Source organism: Nansenia antarctica (assembly GCF_963989245.1).
Source record: "Nansenia antarctica genome assembly, chromosome: 5".
NCBI classification, from domain to species: Eukaryota; Metazoa; Chordata; class Actinopteri; order Argentiniformes; family Microstomatidae; genus Nansenia; species Nansenia antarctica.
The window spans coordinates 73,965,342-73,990,500 of NC_137690.1; the positions used below are offsets into that span (position 1 = coordinate 73,965,342).

Genomic DNA, 25,159 nt, shown 5'->3' on the forward strand with positions numbered 1-25,159 from the left:
ACAAGTTTGTCACATTGATATATTGATTATTGATTAACTTGAATACTTTGAGCATGCATGCAAACATCTGTGTGTATCTACCCTCTCCAAAATACTTTTTCACATTCTGTTCTGACGAAGAAAAACACGTTGTTAAATTAAACAAACAGACTTGTTTCTTGGAAGACAGGATTTAGGCCTAATCCCCCAGGCGACCTATTTGTTTACCTTCTCAAACTGTCGAAAGACAAAAGGGTGCTGTTCCACCCTGGCTGGTGGACGACCTGTGGAGCGTGTGTTTGTGTGTGTGTGTGTGTGTGTGTGTGTGTGTGTGTGTGTTTGTGTGTGTGTCCTGGCCTAGACTGTCACAGCAGGAGAAAGAGAGAGAGAGACTGAGAGAGAGAAAGAGAGAGAGAGAGAGAGAGAAAGAGAGAGAAAAACAGAATGAGAGAGGGGGGGGAGAGAGGGGGGGAGACAGAGAGAGAGAGATGGGGGGGGAGACAGAGAGAGAGAGAGAGAGAGAGAGAGAGAGAGAGAGAGGGGGGGGGGGGAGACAGAGAGAGAGAAAGAGAGCTCTATGGTCATTAATGTGGAAGTCAAGGTTGAGGGTGCCATCGGGTTTGGTCCTGTAAGCCTCTCGTGCGTCCAGGACGTCTAGAGAAAGCCCAGGGTTTGGACCAGCGCCAGGTGAGACCTCAGGTGAGGTGAGGGGGGGCGGCTGTGGCGCAGGAGGTAGAGGTCTCACCTGGCTCTGGTCCAAACCCTGGGCTTTCTCTAGACGTCCTGGACGCACGAGAGGCTTACAGGACCAAACCCGATAGAACATCTAATGATCGCAAAGGTTGGCAGATCGGCAGTTCGAGCCCCGGCTGGCCACATGTCTCAATAACTTTCTATTATAAGGCTGATTTCACTGCCAGTGTTATTGTTTGTAGACACGCTGGAACAGGATGTAACTGGCGACACAACGACCTGAAGACTGTAGCAGCAGGACACCTGAGCTATCCTGTATTCTGCCTCCTGCACAGTTTAGATTGGAAAAACACATCCAGGGGAGGCTGGTGGAGGTAGAAATCGGAGGTCACACACGTTTCACTGCATTCCAAAAACAGATGTTCAAATACACCCAAACTCATTCACATTCACATTCCAGTCACCAACAACAGAGCCTTCTACTTCTATAAACCAAATAATAAATTGTATTTATTGTTTTATATGGTTTAGTATTGTTCTTGAAGCACTTTGAGACATTTGTCAATGTAGGCTGCGTTCATAAATTCTATCTGGAAATCTGATCAGCACTCATTGAATGGAAGGAGGACCTATCGCTAAGCCACGCCCCAAAATAGAAATTGTCCAATCATATCACAGCAAAAGTTACTACAGGCACAAACAACTCGCAAACAACTCGCTAATATCTGATGGTGAAAAGCTTCTAGACAAAATATTCTTGTCATCTTTAAAAAAAAACATAGGGTTAGGGTTAGGGTCTATTACTTGCTGTGGTAAATCAGAAATTAACTCCCGCCATTGTAAGTCATTGAATGTCAGTCAGTCACGGTCGGTCAGTCAGTCACTGTCAGTGAAGAATTGTTTATTTGTCTGAGTTTGTCGGGGCGTTGCTTAGTGATAGGTCCATTGTATCAAACACGTGTTCCATGCATCACAATGACCCGGACACCTTCCCTGATTCCGTTCCATGTGTCACAATGAGCCTGTCTTATTTATTTTTATTTCTTACTTATTCTCCTTTTGTTGTATTTTCTTATGCCCTATGTAAAGCACTTTGAATTGCCTCTGTTGTATGAAATGTGCTATATAAATAAGTTTGTATTCGGTTGTTAAGTCTGACGTCAAACGTGAAATTCCCTGCACCTGACAGTTCAATAGTTTTTTAGACTCGGATCTATTCATACAACAAGGGACACAGCACTTTCCCGTTTTCCCCATATTGTCAGGGTCTTTGAGCCTCGGGAAAGCGCTATACAAATATAATGAATTATTATTATTACTGAGGCATTTTGAAGAGAGCGCCTCAGCCAACGTTGGACCCGGAAACACGTCACGACTTAACAACCGAATTGCCTTGCCTGTCCTCTGATGTCTCCAGCCCCTCTGAGCCTCTCAGCGTGTTATGCAATCAGAGCGTAATGAGGAGTTAGCTCTCAGGGTGGGGGGGGCTGCAGGAGATCTGCACAGGGTTCCCACACCTTCTGAAACATCAAATTCAAGCACCTTTCAAGGACTTTCAAGACTCAATTCCCTCAAATTCAAGGACCCAACACGGCATAGTTTGAGACAGAAGTAGTTGACGAGCTGAGTAAAACAATATATATATATATATTTTAGAGAGAGAGAGAGAGGGGGAGAGAGAGAGGGAGAGAGAGAGAGAGGGAGAGAGAGAGAGAGAGAGGGATGAGAGAGAGAGAGAGAGAGAGAGAGAGAGAAATGGGGGAATTCAAGCACTTTCAATGACCCATGTCTATTTTCAAAAACTTTTAAGACCTTGATTTATTTTCTCAAATTAACAAACTTTCAAGGATTTCAAGGACTCGTGGGAACCCTGCACACAACTGATCTGTTGTTGGTTCAACACTTAACAGACTGAGACCCTCACAACAACAACAACAACAACAACAACAACAACAACAACAACAACACTGCAACTGACATCAAGCTGAAGCATGACAGAACAACCTGCAACTTGCGTCATCGAACGCGTCGCCTCACCTGTTGACTGTGGCACAGGACACACAAACGCACGACTCTGTGTGTTATTTTCAAGATTTTATTTAAAAACTCCCCTGAACAGATCAACTATAAACATGATGGGGTTTATATTGCAACAACATTCTGTCCTGGATGACCAATCAGCTGGTCCTTTGTGACATCAGATAGAATCCTCATCACTTTCTCACCTCTAACTGCAAAGTTCTAACTACCAAGATTCCGATTCTGATTAAATTGAATCGTCATTGACAAGAGTACGAACACAAAGACAACAAAACGCAGTTTATCCACTACTGTGAGTTAGAGCACCAGGGGCGTCGTTAGCCCTCGGGGGGGGGGGGGGGGGGTGTATGGGGCTCTAGCCCCCCAATGTTTTATGAATAGCCCCGCATCTCCGGATCCTGGAGAAAAAAAGTTTGGAAAAAAAAGAAAAGAGATCGCCATCGATTTAATGCATTGCCGTCGATTTAGCGGCAAGCCCCCCACCCCTCAACCAAAAACTCTGCTACCCCCCCACCCCCCGTCGACAAAACTCGGCTGGGCTAAGCCCTCAATGTTTCAGGATCCTAACAAGGCCTCTGTAGAGCAGTAGGACCTGTCCGTCAGGACACACCGGGGGGCTTACAGTATGTCCTTAGTAGGTAATCAACATCAGCTAGCCAACATCAGCTAGCCAACATCAGCTAGCCAACATCAGTTAGCCAACATCAGCTAGCCAACATCAGCTAGCCAACATCAGCTAGCCAACATTAACAAGCCACAGGCTCCCTCCAGTGGACACTGACAGGACTGGACTAACGCTGCTCTTCCACCAGACTAAGAGTGGCGTCTTTCATCAGACATGTAATTGAATACAAATTACAACTGAAGATAATGATGATGAATGACCAGCCTGATAGCCTAGATTCTGTCATGTAGCTGTAATTTGTAAATTAAATCTGAAGAATCTGATGAAACCACTTTGCATATCCCACATCCCACAGCCTCAGCTGCTGGGAGGGGAGGGGGGGGGCTGAGGAGGAGGGGGGGGGCTGAGGAGGAGGGGGGGGGCTGAGGAGGAGGGGGGGGCTGAGGAGGAGGGGGGGGCTGAGGAGGAGGGGGGGGGGCTGAGGAGGAGGGGGGGGGCTGAGGAGGAGGGGGGGCTGAGGAGGAGGGGGGGGGCTGAGGAGGAGGGGGGGGGCTGAGGAGGAGGGGGGGGGCTGAGGAGGAGGGGGGGGGCTGAGGAGGAGGGGGGGCTGAGGAGGAGGGGGGGGCTGAGGAGGAGGGGGGGGGCTGAGGAGGAGGGGGGGCTGAGGAGGAGGGGGGGGCTGAGGAGGAGGGGGGGGGCTGAGGAGGAGGAGGGGGGGGCTGAGGAGGAGGAGGGGGGGGCTGAGGAGGAGGGGGGGGCTGAGGAGGAGGGGGGGGCTGAGGAGGAGGGGGGGGGCTGAGGAGGAGGGGGGGGCTGAGGAGGAGGGGGGGCTGAGGAGGAGGGAGGGGGGGCTGAGGAGGAGGGGGGGGGCTGAGGAGGAGGGGGGGCTGAGGAGGAGGGGGGGGCTGAGGGGGACTCAGACGAAGGAGAACTGAGAAGCGATATACTCTGTTTGTTTTTGTAGTTTTTAAAAAAAAATAACGTTTTTTTAGGGCATTTCTGAGACAGTAGAGAGTGACAGGAAGGATGGGTGAGAGAGAGAGAGAGAGAGAGGAGGATAGAGACAGTAGAGATTGACAGGAAGGATGGGGGAGAGAGAGAGAGAGAGAGAGAGAGAGAGAGAGAGAGAGAGAGAGAGGAGGAAAGAGACAGTAGAGACTGACAGGAAGGATGGGTGAGAGAGAGAGAGAGAGAGAGAGAGAGAGAGAGAGAGAGAGGAGGATAGAGACAGTAGAGACTGACAGGAAGGATGGGTGGGGGTTTGGGGTGTGTTTGCGAGCCAAAAAGGTTGAGAGGACCACTGTGATACTGATTGTCACAAGCCTATTTTATATTTTTCAAGCAAATGTCATTGTTACAAAAACACATTTTGTACATTTACAAAATTCATCATTCATACAGGTAAACATATTACAAAAATATTGTTGATATTTCATCATCTTTGTTTGAGGTTGACCCACAACCTCGGTCTATATTTGGATTAGTTTCACTAACTCTAAATCTGATTTCATCCTTAGTGAGAAGCGATTAATACTGTATATATATGCCATTTAGTTGACGCTTTTCTCCAAAGCGACTTACTTTGCAGCGAGCGCATACATACATGTTTCAGTATATATATATACAGTATATCACAGAACCACAGCCTAAGCGTTAAGTGCAATGCTTTACCAACAGAGCCACAGAGGACTCAACTCTGTATCGTGATCTTAGAATGATAAGGTTCAGTTTGTATTATGACATCACGTGAGTTTAGAATGATAAGGTTCTATCTCCGTTTAGGGTAGTTCAGAGACATTGAGCGTCAAAGTTTTTACATTCCATTATGTTTTGTGAGATGGAACCTTTGTGTTTTTATTAATTACTAACTCAAAAATGTCAACATTTTAAAAAAATAACACCACACAGGCATTAATAAACACCAATGGATCAGATTATGTAAAAAACTAAATTTTGACCAAAAATGGAGATAGAACCTTATAATTCTAACGTCACGGTATGTACTCTACTTTCAGGGATAGTAATGATCTTCATCAGAGACTGGATGCTTTGCATATCTCCTCTCTGACTTCATCCAGCTTCAGACAGACGACCTCCATTGTGACTTCTGCCTCCCTGAACATTAACTAACCAGATCTAAGCGCTCCAGATCTAACTGACAAGTCAGATCGTTTTAGTTGCAATCGACCTGACAATCAACAACATTAATTTATGCAAAAACATTTAAAGAAATCACATTTTTACATTTAAATTTTTGGCATTTAGCAGACGCCTTATTCCAAGACGACTTTACAATCAATACATTTGACGAAGCAAGTGAAAAATCTGATGGAAATCTCGACCGCTGAACGAAACAGAAGCGTGCCTTAAAACGTACCGTGTACTTAAGTAGCCGCTTCAATGATTCATTACCAGAAGCCAGGGTCACTTAGAAACAACTTTGAATTAAAAAAATAATATGATACAGTAAAAACAACAACAACAACAACAACAACAACAACAACCCTGTTTTAAACCTGCAAGGGAAAGCACCCAAGTCCATATCTATCTCCAGGAGGAGAAAGGGGACATGGGCAGGGTTGCCAGATGGGGGGGGGGGGGGGTTATTTTATTTTACAAACATCATTGGCAACAGACAAACAGTTTAGGGGGCAGGAGATGGGCACCTGTGCCCAATAATAATTAGCGGTTTTCTGACAATAGGTTTTGGGCTGGTGGTTTTTGTTGGATTTAGCCAAGGTTTTTAGACTGGAAATTGTCAATCCTATCTGGCAACCCTGGACATGGGGGGGACGCACCTCGGCCTTAACCGACACAGCTCCTACGTACGTCACTCAGGGTTCCCACACCTTCTGAAACATCAAATTCAAGCACCTTTCAAGGACTTTCAAGACTCAATTCCCTCAAATTCAAGGACCCAACACGGCATAGTTTGAGACAGAGCTAGTTGACGAGCTAAGTACTGTATATATCAATGAACCATGTCTATCTTCAAAAACTTTTAAGACCTTGATTTCTTTTTTCTCAAATTCACAAACCCTGTTTCCGTGGGAACCCTGCTTACTGCCGCTCAGCTCTAACTGGCAGCTGGCATCGTGGTGTTGGGCGCCACCTCCGTCTCACAGATGAAGGGCCAGTACATGGTGCAGGGCGCGTCGTACCAGCTGCTGATGGCCTTGCGCTCCAGCTTGCGCGTCTTGACGATGTAGCCGCAGTCCTCGTCGATGTGGTTGTTGGGCTCGCCCTCCTCCCAGAACCTACCGCAGAGGAGAACAGGAAACCCACAGTCAACAATCAACAATAAAGCCTCACAATGGACCTATCGCTAAGCCACGCCCCCTTTGAAAACTCGGACAAACAAACAAAGTGACTGACAACGTCAATGACATTCAATGACTTACAATGGCGGGAGTTGGCAGATTTCTGATTTCTGATTCACCACAGCAAGTAATAGACATGTTTTTTTTTAAAGATGACAAGAATATTTAGTCTAGAAGCTTTTCCCCATCAGATATTAGCGAGTTGTTTGTCCGAGTTTTCTGCCTGTAGTGACTTTTGCTGTGATATGATTGGACAATTTCTACTTTGGGGCGTGGCTGAGCGATAGGTCAGTTAACAATAAACCACAATCAACAATCATCTCCTGCTAGATAGAGGCTTGACTTGTGTGGCCGACTTTTGGCTTGTTTGCTTTTGGCGGTGCCCCTGTTGAGTTAGTAGTGTTGTTATCGACAGCATCTGTGGTACAGGGGAGACTGGCGGAGGTAGAACACCAGGGGGAGGCTGGGGGAGGTAGAACACCAGGGGAGGCTGGGGGAGGTAGAACACCAGGGGAGACTGGCGGAGGTAGAACACCAGGGGGAGGCTGGGGGAGGTAGAACACCAGGGGAGACTGGCGGAGGTAGAACACCAGGGGAGGCTGGTGGAGGTAGAAGGCTGGGGGAGGTAGAACTCCCCTGGTGTTCTACCTCCCCCAGCCTCCCCCTGGTGTTCTACCTCCACGAGCCTCCCCTGGTGTTCTACCTCCCCCAGCCTCCCCTGGTGTTCTACCTCCACGAGCCTCCCCTGGTGTTCTACCTCCACGAGTCTCCCCTGGTGTTCTACCTCCCCCAGCCTCCCCCTGGTGTTCTACCTCCACGAGCCTCCCCTGGTGTTTCACCTCCCCCAGCCTCCCCTGGTGTTCTACCTCCCCCAGCCTCCCCTGGTGTTCTACCTTCACCAGCCTCCCCTGGTGTTCTACCTCCCCCAGCCTCCCCTGGTGTTCTACCTCCCCCAGCCTCTCCTGGTGTTCTACCTCCCCCAGCCTCCCCCTGGTGTTCTACCTCCCCCAGCCTCCCCTGGTGTTCTACCTCCCCCAGCCTCCCCTGGTGTTCTACCTCCCCCAGCCTCCCCTGGTGTTGGTGTATGAGACTATCTACCACTCCAAAGCACCACTTAAAGTATCTACACCACATTTTGGCTTGAGTGTTGACTGTAAGGTTCATGACTCTATGTTGTCAATCGATTCCTAATCTCATTAGAACACACAGTCTCAATGACAAGCTAACAAACTGAATTCGCTGAATCAGCTTTTGCCCATGTGAGTGGGGAGGGGGAGGGGGGGTCTGCCCCAGTCTGTCCAATCAGGTAATTTCTTGACAATATTTCTGTCTATTTAGGGGACCCACCTACAGTAGCACAAGAGCTCCGATATAAAGTAACTTTTTTTATTATTGTGTTTTTTGGACCTGAATGCTGCAATGTCAATGTTGAGGAACCAAAGCCAAAGAATTTTACTCTTGTGTACTTAAGTAAAAAAAGCGATTCTGATTTTAAATCAACGTTTAAGTAAAGTCTACATCCTCCTCACTAGTGGACAGAAGAGTCTGCAGCAGGAGTGAAGAAGAAGAAGAAGAAGAAGAAGAAGAAGAACAACAACAACAACAACAACAACAACGACATGGGAAAATAAAGGAGGAGGAAAAGAAGAAGAGGTGGCCGAGAGAAAAGAGGAATAGTAAAAAATAATAATTATATTAAGGATATGAGGAAAAATAAATGCAGAAGTCCAAATGTAACAAAAACACCAGGAGGAGGAGGATGATGATGACACAGCAGAAAGAGAAGGTTCCGGAGAACAAACCCAGCCTCCACCTCCTCCCCCAGCCTCCTCCCCCAGCCTCTACCCTCCAACCCCCAGCCTCCTCTACCCCCCAGCCTCTACCCTCCAACCCCCAGCCTCCTCTACCCCCCAGCCTCCACCTCCTCCCCCAGCCTCCACCTCCTCCCCCAGACTCCTCCACCCCCCAGCCTCCATCCCCCCGCCTCCACCTCCAGCCTCTACCCCCACAGCCTCCATCCGCCAGCCTCTACCCCCCAGGCCTCCTCTCTCTATATATATATATCATCATCATCATCATCATCATCATCTTCATGCCATGAAGGGTTAAGCTGCCGTGAGCATCCAGAGGTTGTTGTCTCTGGAACACAGGAAACTAGAGCAAAGGGCAGCCATGTTTTTCCCCCAAAGTACACATGCCAACACGGACCGTTGTGTACACACACACACACTGGACAGGAGTGTACACACACACACGCACACACACACGCACGCACACACACACACACACACACACACAAACTCACACACACACACACACACACACACACACACACACACACACTGGACAGGAGTGTACACACACACACACGCACACACACACGCACGCACACACACACACACACACTCACACACACACACACACACACACACACACACACACACACACACACACTGGACAGGAGTGTACACACACACACATGCTTTTGCTAGCATATCAGCCCAATAGAGCTCTCAGGTCTTCTGACGCTGGTTTTCTCTGTGTACCACATGTACAAAAGAAGAGATTTGGTGAGGCTGCATTCTCATTTAACATCCCCAGCCATAACAGGACCATAACAGAAGCACAACAGGACCCTAACAGGCCCAGGGGTCAGGGGTCAGACATACCCTCCCACCAGGGTGGTTCCGTCCACCCATTGCCAGTCGGCCTCAGTCGTCTCGTCGCTGATCCCAAACCAGTACGCGTTCCAGTGTCCCCGCGGCAACAGCTCCCACAGGAACGTCTGCAACAACACACAACACACAGCTAGTTAGTTTAGTCTGCAACAACACACACAGTTAGTTTAGTAAGTAAGTCATGTTTATTTATATACAACAGTTAGTTCCGACCAAGTAATTTGATTGGACAAGAGGCATTCCATGAGTGCTGATATACAGTATAACACCACTGGGACTTTTAACTATATGTATCACTCCGCCGCACAGATGTTCTACTAAATGACCGTTAATTAGACTACATGTTTGTGTTCAGGTTACTAGGCAACAGTCCATTTGAAGTTCAGTTGCGGAACTACTTTTTGGTTATTTTTATGATTAAATAAACAAACAAATCATAATCTGTCGTCGCTTATTACTGTTAACTAATAAATGGCGCTGTAGAACTGTTGTATAAAAGCAATATCACACTGGAGGTCGTGCTGTTATACTGAATATCGTGCTGTTATACTGTGATCGTCTTCCTACTCGGCCTGCGGCCTCGTACCTACGACCCAATCACAGCCCTGCTGTGATATTTCTTAAATATAGCACAATTTTACAACGACAAAACAGCCGCCCCAAAGTGCTTAACAGAAAACACTAGTAAAAGAGAAACAAACAGATAAAAATACACTAAAAACAAGGTGCAATACAAAATACAAGTGCAGAAATAAAAGTACAAAAAGTGTCGGAGACAGGCTCACCTCAGGTCAAAGGCCAGGGAGAAGAGGTGTGTTTTTGCTAATTCTTTAAAAGCCTCGATGCTCTGGGCGGTTAGTTTAGTTTATGATAGTTTATTAATTAATTACAGGTAGAGTAGAGGGTATTCTGTACAGGTTACGTTACTTTTCTAGCCTTATAATTACTAATTAACTAATGAATTAATTCTTTTTTGTCTTTATTTTAGCAGGGAGTCCTATTGAGACCAAGGTCTCCTTGTACAAGGGAGCCCTGCGTACGCACGGTTTACGATAATACATAATACAAATAAAAAAGTATTATAAACAACATAAAGCACATTTCTCAACAAAGAAATCCTTCATCAAAACATCAAACTGCCTTTTAAACCTGGTGTTGACGTGTACGCTGCATGTGAGGCCAACTCACTACTCAGAGTTCAAACATTTACATTTTTGGTATTTAGCAGACGCCTTTATCCAAAGTGACTTAAAACAAATCCATTAGTCTAAGTAAGTGTCTCATCTATCCACCAGTCAGAAGGAAACGCAATGCATGCTGGGACCAGGGGCAGTGGCAGTTACATTTATGGTAGAGAAACTGTACAGAGGGGGGGGGGGTAGAGGGGATGAGGAGGTCTGTACAGGGTGGGGGGTAGAGGGGATGAGGAGGTCTGTACAGGGTGTGTGGGGGGGGTAAGAGGGGATGAGGAGGTCTGTACAGGGTGGGGGGGTAGAGGGGATGAGGAGGTCTTCAACCCCAAACAACACCCCCCCCCCCCCCCACCCCCCGCCCCCCCCCCCCCCCCCCGCCCCGCCCCCCCCCACCCACCGCACTGTCCATACACGAGACTCCGTCAGAGCGACTCAAATTGCTGGGCGACTGTTTACTGTTTGCCGTCTGTTTTTGTTGGGAATTTGTATTACAATAACTAGAAGTGATAAATCATGTACTATGTGCTCATTTAAATAATATGTGAATGCGGTCAGTTGAGAACAATAGGAAGGTCACGCAAAGCCAAAAGAGAAGTTCTGTTTTTGAGCGACAAGAAGAAATACAAGCTCCTGACTAAAAGAACGTTTTATGATTCAAACTGCCTGTAAATTACTTATTTTTACCTATGTGCTAACAACCATTTTACACCTGCTGTTATAATATTCTATTTTTCTGTACTTTCATAACTAATGATTAATGATAAGTCTATTCTTCTAACTTGTAAATCGAATCCTAATATTACTGTGTAACTTCAATAGTTGTGTTTTCACAAGACATTCTGATAACAAGACATTCTGATAAGGACACTGACACAATGCTCTGCTCATACAAAGTACGATATCACCATGGGAACGAGACGCTAGCAGGACGCTCAAGCTGATAACATACATACACTCTCGCACCCACACAGGAGAAGAATTGAAGGCCAATGCTAACGGGAAGACTTTCTGCAGCTGCAACGGATTTGTGCTGACACTTGGAAAACTACCAGATAGAGGGGGGGGGGGGGCATCACCCAGCCCAAAATGTTTAATGAATTGGATAAAAGACTATGTACGGAGGTGAGAGGGACTCTTGTTTTTGGTGGAGCCACTGCAGTTAACTTGTTGACGGCTAGCTGAGATAGGCCTGCAGAGGTGAAGCTAGATAAGACACTTTTCCATGGAAATGAACTATTATTGCTTGCTGATGTGCTTGAATAAATATTATCTTAATGAACAGTTCAGTAGTGGTGCCTAATATTTGATTGGATCATATCATCTTAAGAAGTGATATCAAGGACGTCTCGTTGAGATTAAACGAACTCGCTTGTAAGTGACGACTCAATTAAATCGATTCTGGAGAAGTTGATCGCCTTACATTTTCTACATCCAGTCATCCACGTAACGCAATCACCCCTCCGCCGCAGGAGACAGACGCTGGCCTGTTCCGTTGTTGTGAACTCAGACCGGAGAGAGAGAACGAGGCGTGTGCGTGTGCGTGTGAGGAGAGTCCATGTCAACATGAGCATGTTTACAACACAGTTTTTTTTTTATTCTTCTTCCTTCTTCTTCTTCTAGCATTGTGACTGCCAACCGCCTCTGGCCTGAGCATAGATTACGTTTTCTTGTGATGACTGACGGACAGATGATTCACTCACTTACTTAGACAAAATGTTATTTGTTGTAAGTCGCTTTGGATAAAGGCGTCTGCTAGATGCCCAACATGTAAACAGGGTTCTCAACAAGTATCAACAAGTCCAATTTAAGACCTTTTTAGACCTTTTTTAAGACCTCTTTGATTAGAATTTTAGCCCTATTCGCGACACCGTATGATAGCTTTTTTGTCACCCTGCCGTAGCTTCGTTCGCCAACAGTTTCTCCCGGGGGCAGCGAATTGGAATTTTTTGGGTTCCAGCTTGATTCATTTCCACGTAAATAGATGGTCGGACTGATTTCCTTGCAGGACAAGCTAATCTCGTTTTTTTAGACCTAATAACTGAAACTTGATACCTTTTTAGGCCTTATAAATCAGATTGCTGGATTTTAGACTTTAAGGATTTTTTAAGACCAGCGCGGGAACCCTTTACTTAGACAAAATGTATCTGTTATAAGTCGCTTTGGGATAAAGGCGTCTGCTAAATGTCAAAAATGTAAATGGGGGACGTTCTTCCCTCCGCTGGACGGGTCTGTGTTGTTATGTTGTTATGTAAGCCTTACTCAGCGTTAGAGAACGTCAGCTGTATTCCCCAGACCTCCTCCCTCCCTCCACCCTTCTCTCTCTCCCTGTCCTCTCCTCCCCCTCCCTCCCTCCCTCTCGGTACTCTCTACATCCAAATCTCCTCCCTCCCTCTCTCTCTTTCTTTCTTTCTAGTCGATCTCCCCTTCCTCCCTCCCTCCCTCCCTCAATCTCCTCTCTCTCTCTTTACTCTCTACACCCAAATCTCCTACCTCTCTCCCTCCCTCCCCTCCTACCTGTTCCTCAGGTGAGTGGATGATAGCCAGCCTCCCTCCCCCCTCCCTCCCCTCCCTCCCTCCCTCCCTCCCTCCTACCTGTTCCTCAGGTGAGTGGATGATAGCCAGGTGTCCTCCCTTGGAGATGCAGTAGGCCTGGCTGTCAGGCCAGGACTTGGACCTGGTGGAGACGTAGTAGCAGCTCCCGTTGAAGGGCAGCCAGTCCTGGGGGCACATCGGGGGGGGCGGGGGAGGCGGTGGGGGAGGGGGAGGCACCACCGGGGGAGGGGGCACCACCACCGCTGCCTCTGGACGTGAGACAGAGAGAGAGACAAGAGAGAGAGAGAGAGAGAGAGAGAGAGAGAGAGAGCATAAAGAGAGAGAGAGAGTCAGAGTAGAGAGAGAGACAGACAGAGACAGACAAGAGAGAGAGAGACAGGCAGAGAGAGAGAGACAGGGAGAGAGAGAGAGACACACAGAGACAGACAAGAGAGAGAGACAGAAAGAAACAGACAAGAGAGAGAGAGAGAGACAGAGACAGACAAGAGAGCGAGAGAGAGAGAGAGAGAGAGAGAGAGAGAGACAGACAGAGACAGACAAGAGAGAGAGAGAGAGAGAATACCTTTACATTTACATGTTTGACATTTAGCAGACGCCTTATTCCAAAGCGACTTACAACAAATACCTTTGACTAAGTAAGTGAATCGTCTATCCACCAGCCTCAGCAGGAGAAGTCATCTATGCTCAGGCCAGGAGCCACTGGCAGTCAGTTCATTTATTTTATTTTTTGGGAGATGTCAAATCATTGGCCTTGACTCTAGTAACCCTGACGATGGGGGTTGTTGCTAAGCTACTGAAGAGGGTCAATATACACTTACAGATATAGACGGTTTACACAAATATTTACATGTGTGCTCACACACACGCATACACGCACTCACAATCACACACACACTCACACACAAATGCATACACACACTCACAGTCACACTCTCTCACTCACTCACACACACACCCTCACCCTCACCCACACACACTCTCACTCTCACTCTCACTCTCACTCTCACTCTCACTCGCACTCTCACTCTCACTCTCACTCTCACTCACACACACACACACACCCACACACCCCCCCTGACCCTCACCCTCCCACACCCCCCCCCCCCACACAACCCCCCCCCACACACACCCCCTGACCCTCCCTCACCCTCCCACACCCCCCCCCCCCACCCGCACCCCCACCCCCACCCCCACCCCCACCCCCACACCAGAACCGACCTGCTTCGGCCAGCCGGGCCAGCAGCTGGTCTCTCTCCTCCAGCAGGTCGTTCTTCTCCTTCTTCAGCTGGGCCAGCGCCGCGGTCAGCACCGCCACCACAGGCTGTTTCTGCATCTGGACCTGCGGCTCCGTCTGGTTCTGGGCCGCAGGGCCCGGCGGCGGCTGGCCCGCGCTCTGGTTCTTATCTGGGGCCAGGAAGAACAACAACAGAACAACTGTTGTAGTCCAAAAACGTCCAAAATAGGGAAGAAAACTACACTACCCAGCACTGAACGATACTGTCATGGTCGGTGGTGTAGAGGCTAGGGCCAGTAGGTTAAAACAACTCACAGTAGGGGGCTTACAGGAAGTGAGGTCACAGGAAGTGAGGTCACAGGAAGTGGGGCCACAGGAAGTGAGGTCACCGGAAGTGAAGCGTACTCACAGTGAGGTCACAGGAAGTGGAGGGTACTCACAGTGAGGTCACAGGAAGTGGAGGGTACTCACAGTGAGGTCACAGGAAGTGGAGGGTACTCCCAGTGAGGCCACAGGAAGTGGAGGGTACTCACAGTGAGGTCACAGGAAGTGAAGGGTACTCACAGTGAGGCCACAGGAAGTGAAGGGTACTCACAGTGAGGTCACAGGAAGTGAAGGGTACTCACAGTGAGGTCACAGGAAGTGGAGGTTACTCCCAGTGAGGCCACAGGAAGTGGAGGGTACTCACAGTGAGGCCACAGGAAGTGGAGGTTACTCCCAGTGAGGCCACAGGAAGTGGAGGGTACTCACAGTGAGGCCACAGGAAGTGAAGGGTACTCACAGTGAGGCCACAGGAAGTGAAGGGTACTCACAGTGGGCGCTCACGGCGATGACGGACAGGAAGAGGACGACACACAGCGTGGCCAGGCAGATGGTGGCCAGCCTGTAGGGGCCGGGGCCCGGCCGGGGGGGGGCCACTCTCATAGGGGGGGGGGACTCTGAGGAGAGGAGGGGGGGGGGGGGTGGAGAGAGGGAGGGAGACAGAGAGAGGAGGGGTGGGAGGTAGAGACAGAGAGAGAGAGAGAGACACAGAGATGGAGGGAGAGACAGAGATAGAGAGAGGGAGGGAGAGAGAGATGAAGGGAGAGAGACGGAGATAGAGAGAGAGAGGGAGAGAGAGATGAAGGGAGAGAGACGGAGAGAGAGAGAGACAGAGGTGGAGAGACAGAGAGAGGGACACAGAGAGAGAAGCCTGGTTATTACATTTCGACAACCGGTCACAAATACATCAACACAATTTTCACCCCCAAAAAATTAGAAATTACATTTTTTAATGGACACACACAGGGAGGTAGACATGGGAGGACAGGGGAGGCTGGGGGAGGTAGACATGGGAGGACAGGGGAGGCTGGGGGAGGTAGACATGGGTGGGAGGACCAGGCTCATTGAAATGCATGGGATCAAATGAGGACCTTCCGTTCCATCCATTCCAATGAGCCCGTCCTCCGATGTCTACCTCCACCAGCCTCCCCTGGCCTCCGATGTCTACCTCCACTAGCCTCCCCTGTCACATAGACACTGTAGGATATATAATTGACATTGGGGGTTAATTGCGGTCCTAATTGCGGTCCTTCACGTCAGGACCATCTATTCGCATTTGGTTCTGTTTTAGTGACTGAAAAACGTTTCCAGGTTGGAAAACACATGTTTTAGAAGAAGTTAATTAAAGAGGAACAAACGTGATGTGAGTTAGTAACACGTGTCTGGTGACTAGCGGGGCTCCTAAATACAGCCATGTCAGCACATGCAGCAATATCATGTCCCACCTACACACACACACACACACACACACACACACACACACACACACACACACACACACACACACACATATATATATATATATATATATATATATATATATATATATATACATATATGTCCCTTAATGCCGCTGAATCACAGCCTACTTCTCCTTAACACTCCTCTCAGGGTTACTGGAGGTCACGCATTAAGACAGATGAAGTACACAACTTTTCTCTCTCTCTTTATGCTCTCTCTCTCTCTCTCTCTTTCTTGTCTGTCTGTCTCTCTCTCTCTCTCTTGTCTCTCTCTCTCTCTTGTCTCTCTCTGTCTCTCTGTCTCCCTCTCTCTCTCTCTTTCTGCTCTCTCTCTCTCTCTTTCTTGTCCGTCTCTGTCTGTCTCTCTCTCTCTCTCTCTTTCTGCTCTCTCTCTTGTCTGTCTCTCTCTCTCTCTCTTGTCCGTCTCTGTCTCTCTCTCTCTCTCTCTCTCTCTCTTTCTGCTCTCTCTCTTGTCTGTCTGTCTCTCTCTCTCTCTCTTTCTGCTCTCTCTCTTGTCCGTCTCTGTCTCTCTCTCTCTCTCTCTCTCTCTCTTTCTGCTCTCTCTCTTTCTGCTCTCTCTCTCTCTGTCTCTCTCTCTCTCTCTCTTGTCCGTCTCTGTCTCTCTCTCTCTCTCTCTCTTTCTGCTCTCTCTCTTGTCTGTCTCTCTCTCTCTCTCTCTCTTTCTGCTCTCTCTCTTGTCCGTCTCTCTCTCTCTCTCTCTCTCATTCTGGCAGAAGGCACGGCAGTATTAAACACACAGGAGAGACGTTCCCGTCTGTTAAATGTCACGAGCATGTTCTGACGGGTCCGCTTTCCCGACTGCACCGCGGGACCGGAGGGTTCCGGGAAGGCTGGGATTGGGAGGGGGGGAGGGGGGGAGGGGGGGGGGGGTGTTCCCATTACATTTTGTTTTGTTTTTCGTCTCTCCGCCAGATTGAGTGGAAAAATTCCTCCATGTGAGTTTGGCGTTGACTGTGCAAGTACGTCCTATCGTGTGGTGTGTCCACTGTGCAACATGTGTTTTGGTTATGAACAGGCTACTACATTTTGCACAATTATGTTTTTACTTTTTCACTACTGTACGAGCACGTTTTATTGTGCGCAGTGCAATATCGCACAAACTGTGCTTTGGTTATGAATGCTAGCCTATATCTTGCACACCAACTTTTTGCACTATATATATTCATACAGTAGGCTATAATGCAAGATGTAAATATGACTTTCTGTATGTTCGGAGCACTTTGAACTGCAACGTTTGCATGAAAAGCGCTGTAGCCTACAAATAAAAGTTATTATTATTATTATTATTATTATTATTATTATTATTATTATTATTATTATTATTATTATTATTATTATGACGGATACGTTTGTTTGACTTTAAAGTCTGGTTGTCACGTCGATTTTCTTAAATTGCTCAGTAACTTTGGAGCGAGTGTGTATTCCAGCTGTGACTATTTACAAGTAACAAGTGTCCCGCACGGATCATATATTATAGAATAACAGGAAACATATGAGAAAACGACATCTGTGTTGGAGCGACATATGCTATGTTGACATTATGAATGTCTCGATGTTGTGAAAGTTAGGACTTGACAACCCCAGTGGAACCAGACCGTCTGCACGGACCACAGCAGGAATGTCAGATAATCAGATAATTAGATAGTTCCATTTAGTTTCATGTGACAACATTAACAGAGATAAACACAATATCAGACATGTATTCTGAAACATTTCTCATTCGATCGTGTATCTTTTTTTTTCTTCTTTTTAGTTTTTTAAACCCTCAAGTCAAATAAACAGATGTTTCACTATGGCTGCGTTCGTAAATTCGTTCTGGAAATCTGATCAACACTCATGGGAATGCCTCTTGTCCAATCAAATTACTCGGTCCCTTCATAACGTTGAACCCAGTGTGCGCCCCGGCGCTCTCAGAGCGAGTCTACGAACGCAGCCCTGTATTACAGACGGACCACGCCGTGTCTCACCAGACGTGTTGACGTGCGGACTGCCCAGCTCGGCTTCGTCAAAATACGGACTGTCGTTGTCGATCAGTTTAGAGTACATCCCCTCCATGGGTGACCCTGCTCCGCTGGCCATCACAATGATCTCTCCGAGTGGAATAATAAAAAAACAAGAAGCTGAAATGCAACAGCGAGTTGTTGACTTGACTTTGGACTTTCTCCTCCACCTCCTCCTCCTCAACTGAAGAACCAAAGTTTGCGGAAAAACCTCCTCGGTGGAGAGAAGAAGGCAGGGCACCGTTTATTAAACCGGAGGAGGAGGAGGAGGAGGAGGAAGAGGAGGAAGAGGAGGAGGAGGAGGGGGAGGGGGAGGAGGAGGAGGAAGGGGAGGAGGAGGAGGAAGAGGAGGAGGAGGAGGAGGAAGGGGAGGAGGAAAAGGAGGAGGAGAAGGAGGAGGAGGAGGCAGGGCACCGTTTATTAAACAGCAGGAGGAGGAGGCAGGGCACCGTTTATTAAACCGCAGGAGGAGGAGGAGGAGGAGGAGTTGGAGGAGGAGGAGGAGGAGCAGGAGGAGGAGAGGGAGGAGGAGGAGGAGGCAGGGCACCGTTTATTAAACAGCAGAAGGAGGAGGAGGAAGAGGAGGAGGAGGCAGGGCACCGTTTATTAAACCGCAGGAGGAAGAGGAGGTGGAGGAGGAGGAGGAGGGGGAGGACCAGGAGGAGGAGGAGGAGGAGGAAGAGGAGGAGGAGGCAGGGCACCGTTTATTAAACCGCAGGAGGAGGAGGAGGAGGAGGAGGAGGTGGAGGAGGAGGAGGAGGAGGTGGGGGAGGAGGAGGAGGTGGAGGAGGAGGAGGAGGCAGGGCACCGTTTATTAAACCGCAGGAGGAGGAGGAGGAGGTGGAGGAGGAGGAGGAGAGGGAGGAGGAGGAGGTGGAGGAGGGAGGAGGAGGAGGTGGAGGAGAGGGAGGAGGAGGTGGAGGAGGGAGGAGGTGGAGGAGGAGGAGGAGAGGGAGGAGGAGGAGGAGGAGGTGGAGGAGGAGGAGGAGGAGGAGGAGAGGGAGGAGGAGGAGGGAGGAGGAGGAGGTGGAGGAGGAGGAGGGAGGAGGAGGAGGAGCAGGGAGGAGGAGGAGGAGCAGGAGGAGGAGGAGGCAGGGCACCGTTTATTAAACAGCAGGAGGTGGGGAGAAGCTTCTGGAGAAGACTGGGATTGGCTTCATGGCTGACGACGTTTCTGATGAGCGTTTAAAAAAAACAAAACGTTAACGTGTCTGTTTGACATTATTATTATTCTTGCGCAACTTGACGATTGTCCAAGTGAATTACTCTCAATTACATAACCTCGACAGCACACAACCCGCCCCCCCCGTCCTGCTTGCACAATATTTAAAGGGAAAAACGTCAACGTTGCTTCACTCCTGTTCCTCAGTTCAGGGTCTGAGTCAGTTTGGGGGACAGCGCCAGTAGCAGCATCCGTTACATGCTCCGTGTCTCTCTCCTGAGGCGTCTCCCATACAAACCCAACACAACACGATATCAATAATTGAAGCTGCTGATATTATCCCGCCACCTCCACTAACACACACAGGGGCACACCCAGATATGGAGAAAAACCAGGTGGATTCATTTGAACAGGTCAGGCTTAGGACCTTCACACGTAACCAGAACAGCTTGTTTGCTGATAAAAACATGTTCTCTCTCTTGGTTAATTTAATGTATCTAATGTATCACGTACACAGGACACAGCTGTAAACATACTAAGGAACATTAGACCAATAACAATCCAATATATATTTTCAAGTAGGAACAGTCAAACAGTAATAGCCTTGGGTGGAGTGTTGACAACGCACCTGGGGGGTATTCCATCAACGTTGCTAAAGGAAAATCCAGGCTTTTTTTTATTTTTATAACTCTCACAAGATTTATCAAGATAAGCCTGGATCTTTTTTTTTTAGAAATCTCGCGAGATTTATCAGAAAAAGCCTGGGTTTTCCGTTAGCGATGTTGATGGAATACCCCCCTGGTAAGGATCAATGCAAGGGTGTTTACTGAGGGATGGATGGGGGCTGGAAGGCAGACAGGGCAGGTAGGAGGGGGAGACAGGTAGGCAGAGCAGGTAGACAGGACAGGCAAGTGAGACAGGCAGGTAGGCAGAACAGGTAGACAGGGCAGGCAAGCAGACAGACAGATAGGGCAGGTAGATGGGACAGGGCAGGCAAGCAGACAGACAGACAGGGCAGGTAAGCAGAACAGGCAGACAGGGCAGGTAGACAAGACAGGTAGGGCAGGTAGGCAAGGCAGGTAGGCAGGGCAGGCAAGCAGACAGACAGACAGGCAGGGCAGGTAGACGGGACAGGCAGGTAGGCGGGGCAGGCAAGCAGACAGACAGACAGGGCAGGTAGGCAAGACAGGTAGGGCAGGTAGGCAGAACAGGCAGACAGGGCAGGTAGACAAGACAGGTAGGGCAGGTAGGCAGAACAGGCAGACAGGGCAGGTAGACAAGACAGGTAGGGCAGGTAGACAAGACAGGTAGACAGAGCAGGCAGGTAGACAGGACAGGCAGGGCAGGTAGACAGGACAGGCAAGCTAGACAGGCAGATAGGCGGGGCAGGCAAGCAGACAGACAGGTAGACGGTGGTACAGGTAACTGTTCCTCCTGTACAGTTTCTCCAGTGTCATGATAATAATACAAATAAAAAAACGTCCTTCTTCTAGCACGACGACTGCCAACGGCTCCTGGCCTGTCCAGTCGTTGTCCTGTGAATCGCTTTTATATCCAAAAGTTCCTCGGTGACGGAAAACCGAGCATCCACCCCCCAGATGAATATGGGAAGGTGGGCAGTAATAATAATAATAATAATAACTTTAATTTATATAGCGCCTGTTATGAAGGCCCACAATTTAGAGCCAGTTAGTTTCCCCAAATCAGCCCTATTTTGCCCCTGTTATTTCCTTAATTATTTTCCATACTATTCATGTACGTTTTCATGAAGGTGTATGTATTGTTATTGTAATTGTATAAGTTCTGTCTTAGATTTGTTCAGTATTGTGCAAGCGCCAGATTAGTGGGCGTGGTTTTGATTGGCGTACGTGACTTGATGTATGTCCGGTTGGTATATATAGCGACGGAAGTGGTCTGTGCGTTAGAGTGAAGATGAATGAGAAGTTACTCCTGTCGGTCACGAAGTCGACCAAGCATAGCTGAATTCAGCCTCGTCAAGGTGAACTCATTACTGTGTACTGTGTGATGCTGTCTAGGAGACCTGCCTTTAACATCGACTGTTAATAGTTAAATCACTAGCTACCCGCATCACCGCGGGAGTTCGGAGTTTAGTGGGTTAGCAGCGCTAGCCCAGTTTAGCTGTGTCACCGTTAGCCAGCCTTGCTAGCCGCCGGCTGCTAACGTTGGCGCATAGCGAGACCAAAGCCAAACAAAGCCGTCGCCTCCGAGGTGGATTGCGACCGACCGCTAACGCCACCGGAGCTGACCGTGGACCACCGGACCTGAACCATTCACACCTCGTCGTTTGCTACGAAGACCCCCCTTTCCCTTCAAATTGCAACGTCACTCCCCCCCCTTATCTGCTGCCTTCCTCGAATCACATACGAGCTCCAACCAGGCCTCAACGCGCTCATTTTCAGTCCGGGACTCTAAGCCTTTTCAGGCCAGGTACTGTGTGTGAGTGAGTGAGTGAGTGTGTGTGTGGCCGGCGGGGAGGGAGTATATTGGGATGTATATATAATTTGTATAAATAAATGTGTTTGTTTATATTTGATACATTGCTGTGTGTTTAGTTGTCTGTATTGTTTAGTTTAACAGCAAATCTAGTATTGGGGTTAAGTATTGTCTTATAGTGTGATTAACTGAGTTATAGCTTGTATTATAATATATGATATATATATAACTGTGATATGCTAGTCTAAAGGGTTGCTGGCGCCCCCTGCCTCTATCCTCCTACACTGCCGATTTAGCTCAGAGTTAGTTAGATAACCAGCCCTTCCTAAAATTCTACAGTCCTTTAGCTACTCCCTGGTTACAGCGCCTTTCAAAAAGCCCAATGACGCTTTACAAGACAAGGGAATGAACGGACAGACCAAAACAGAAAACAAACAAAGCAAAAATGAAACAATGACTAGGGGCCAAAGGCCTTGGAGAACAGATGAGTTTTGAGGGCTAGTTTGAAGGAGTCCAGGGTGGGGGCGTTGCAGATCACTGTGGGGAGGGAGTTCCAGAGAGTAGGTGCAGCCACGCTGAAGGCTCTGTCCCCAAAGGTCCGTCGGTTGTGGCAGGGGGTGGATAGCAGGCCCATGTCTGCGGACCGCAGGTTCCGGGAAGGGGTATGCTGGGGGAGGACAGTGTCCGTCCTGTTTAAGTGTTTCTCATCAGCAGCCAACCAATACCAAACAAATTCCTTGGCTTTCGTTTTTAGCTGGATCTGTAAGTCGGAGGCCAGCTCATCCACCCAGCTAGCCATGGTGTTTCGAGGCCATGCTGATATTTGCAAATGCCTGCTTCTTGTTGGAGCATCACATACCTTTTCAAAGCAATTTTGAATAAACTCTCTGTGAACCTCTGTGAACGGCTTGTTGATGTCCTCCACTATTATGAAGCTTGCATTCACAGCTCCCTCACACGGTCTGTTTAAGCGAGTAAACATTTTTTGTTGTTGAAGGTTGCGTTTTAATTCTTTGACTTTTTGTTGAACAAAAAATTCACAATCACTATTTTGCTTAGATTTGGCATTATAGGCCCTATTGTTGTATTCAAGTTTCCAAAGTAAGACATACAAACGAGATACGACTTGTTGCATTGACTATTTTGACGTTATTTGGTTTTTTGTTAACAGGGTTCCCACGGGTCCTTGAAATCCTTGAAAGTTTGTGAATTTGAGAAAAATAAGGTCTTAAAAGTTTTTGAAAATAGACATGGGTCATTGAAAGTGCTTGAATCCCCCCCCCCCCCCTCTCTCTCTCTCTCTAAAAAATATATATATTAAAAAATGTTTTACTTAGCTCGTCAACTAGTTCTGTCTCAAACTATGCCGTGTTGGGTCCTTGAATTTGATGGAATTGAGTCTTGAAAGTCCTTGAAAGGTGCTTGAATTTGATGTTTCAGAAGGTGTGGGAACCCTGTGTTAAAGACAAACGTACTGTGATCAAAATGTGTTTTGTTTAATTGTGAAGTTATTTTATTTTTAAAAATTGTTCGCCATTTCATAAATGCTATTTTGCTTTATTAATCAATGTTGGTAACAAAGACGGTATTGTTATTTTGTTACAGACAAAAGTTACTGCTACAGCTACTGCTGTGATAAATACTATTTTGCTTTATTAATCAGTTTTGCCAGTAAGAATTACCCACACATATGTAACAAGTATAATATTTGATGGTTATTTGATCATATCTGTGCATCCATGCAATATTATTTAAAATGTAATACAGTTACAAAATGTTTGCATAGTTCACATTTATATTCTTCAAACTGCAATGTCCACACTTTTCTGACCTGTATATTATAGATATACACAGCTCTTTATAATAATTTCTTTATTCTATTCGTACATTACTTTATTTTTTATTTTTTTTAATCTTCACACTTGCTTTGTAAACATAAGTTTCCCATGCCAATAAAGCCTTTTAAAATTGAAATTTAGTATGGATTCTAGATGTAATGGTATATCCCCTGTTTGGCCACTAGAGGGCCATTCACCGCCATTCACCGTTAGATGCTCTTGTGTATGCGCTCTCCTACACTACTGTACGGTACTACATCAAAACATTCAGTTACACACATTGTAAACTATTCTCAACTGATTTAATTAATTAGTCTGAAGGGGTGTTTTCCTCTTAACTCGACCTACTAAATGGCACATAGTGATACATGATTCACTGACTCAAGCGTTTTCATAAAATGACATAATTATAACGATGCCAACCAGGTGAGCTGTGCGGCTGGAAATTGTGTCAAAGCTATATTGAAAAAAAAAAAACTTGATTTAAAATCATGTATGTTTCTGTGGATTTTTTTTATTATTATTAGTAGTAGTAATTTGATTGGACAAGAGGCATTCCATGAGTGCTGATATACAACAGCACTGGGAGTCTGGGACTTTTAATATGTATCACTCCCAAATGACCGTTGATATAAAGTAGCTAGCCTGCAGATGTTTGTGTTCAGGTTACTAGGCAACAGTCCAGTTGTGGAACTAATTTTTGTTGACGGAGCCAAAATAACTGATTAAATAAACAAACAAATAATAATCTGTTGTCACTTATTACTGTTAACTAATACATTGCGCTGTAGAACTGTCGTATAAAAGCAATATCACACGAGAGGGAGTGCTGTTGGTACTGAATATCAGCACGGCTGTGATGAAGACACTCCCTCTCGTGTGATATTGCGTTTATACAACAGTTCTACAGCGCAATGTATTAGCTCCCTCTCGTGTGATATTGCTTAATTGAAATGTGCCTTTGTGCCTCATCACGGCTCAAAGGTGTCTCTCTTGGTTTAATCAGTCATTCTACACTCAGCATCAGTATGGAGAGAGAGATGACCCTTCAACAGTCTGAGCGGCTGGAAATTGAGTCGTCAAATAAACATTGACTTAAAAGCATGCATATTTCTGCTCTACTTTTTTAAATGAAAGAATAGGCCTATATACCATTATTATTTATGATTATGATTATGTAGGATTTATTAGCCTATATACTGTGTATTATTATTGTTATTATAGGCTAATTAAAAGTAATTTACCATTTAGCTGACGCTTTTAATCTAAAGCGATTTCCAATTAGAGATTACAGGGAAATCCTCCCTGCATTAATTTAGGGATGACTGCCTTTCTCAAGGGCACACTATGAATGAATGAATGAATGAATGAATGAATGAATGAATGAATGAATGAATGGACTTTATTGTCATTGCTACAGTACAGGTACCAAACAACGAAATGTAGGTAGTGAACACTAGTGGTGTTCCCAGGTAGGATCTGAACTCATGACCTCCCGCTCAACAGACAAACGCACTATCTACTGCAGTAGACCAGCACTAGGCCTACCCCTATTACTACATTATTATTATAAAATCTGTTATTTTTC

General features: G+C 47.0%; 1 protein-coding gene across 1 annotated transcript; it reads right to left on the reverse strand.

Moving 5' to 3' along the window:
- Positions 1-4,643: 4,643 nt before the first annotated feature.
- On the reverse strand, positions 4,644-18,348 carry LOC308158779 (uncharacterized protein). Its single transcript, XM_080532480.1, has 6 exons — positions 18,085-18,348; positions 15,128-15,253; positions 14,300-14,485; positions 13,121-13,329; positions 9,327-9,442; positions 4,644-6,594 (listed from the first exon to the last, which is right to left on the reverse strand). The coding sequence occupies exons 1-6, from the start codon at positions 18,194-18,196 to the stop codon at positions 6,414-6,416; spliced, it is 930 nt and encodes a 309-aa protein (XP_080388606.1). The 5' UTR covers positions 18,197-18,348; the 3' UTR covers positions 4,644-6,413.
- Positions 18,349-25,159: the final 6,811 nt, after the last annotated feature.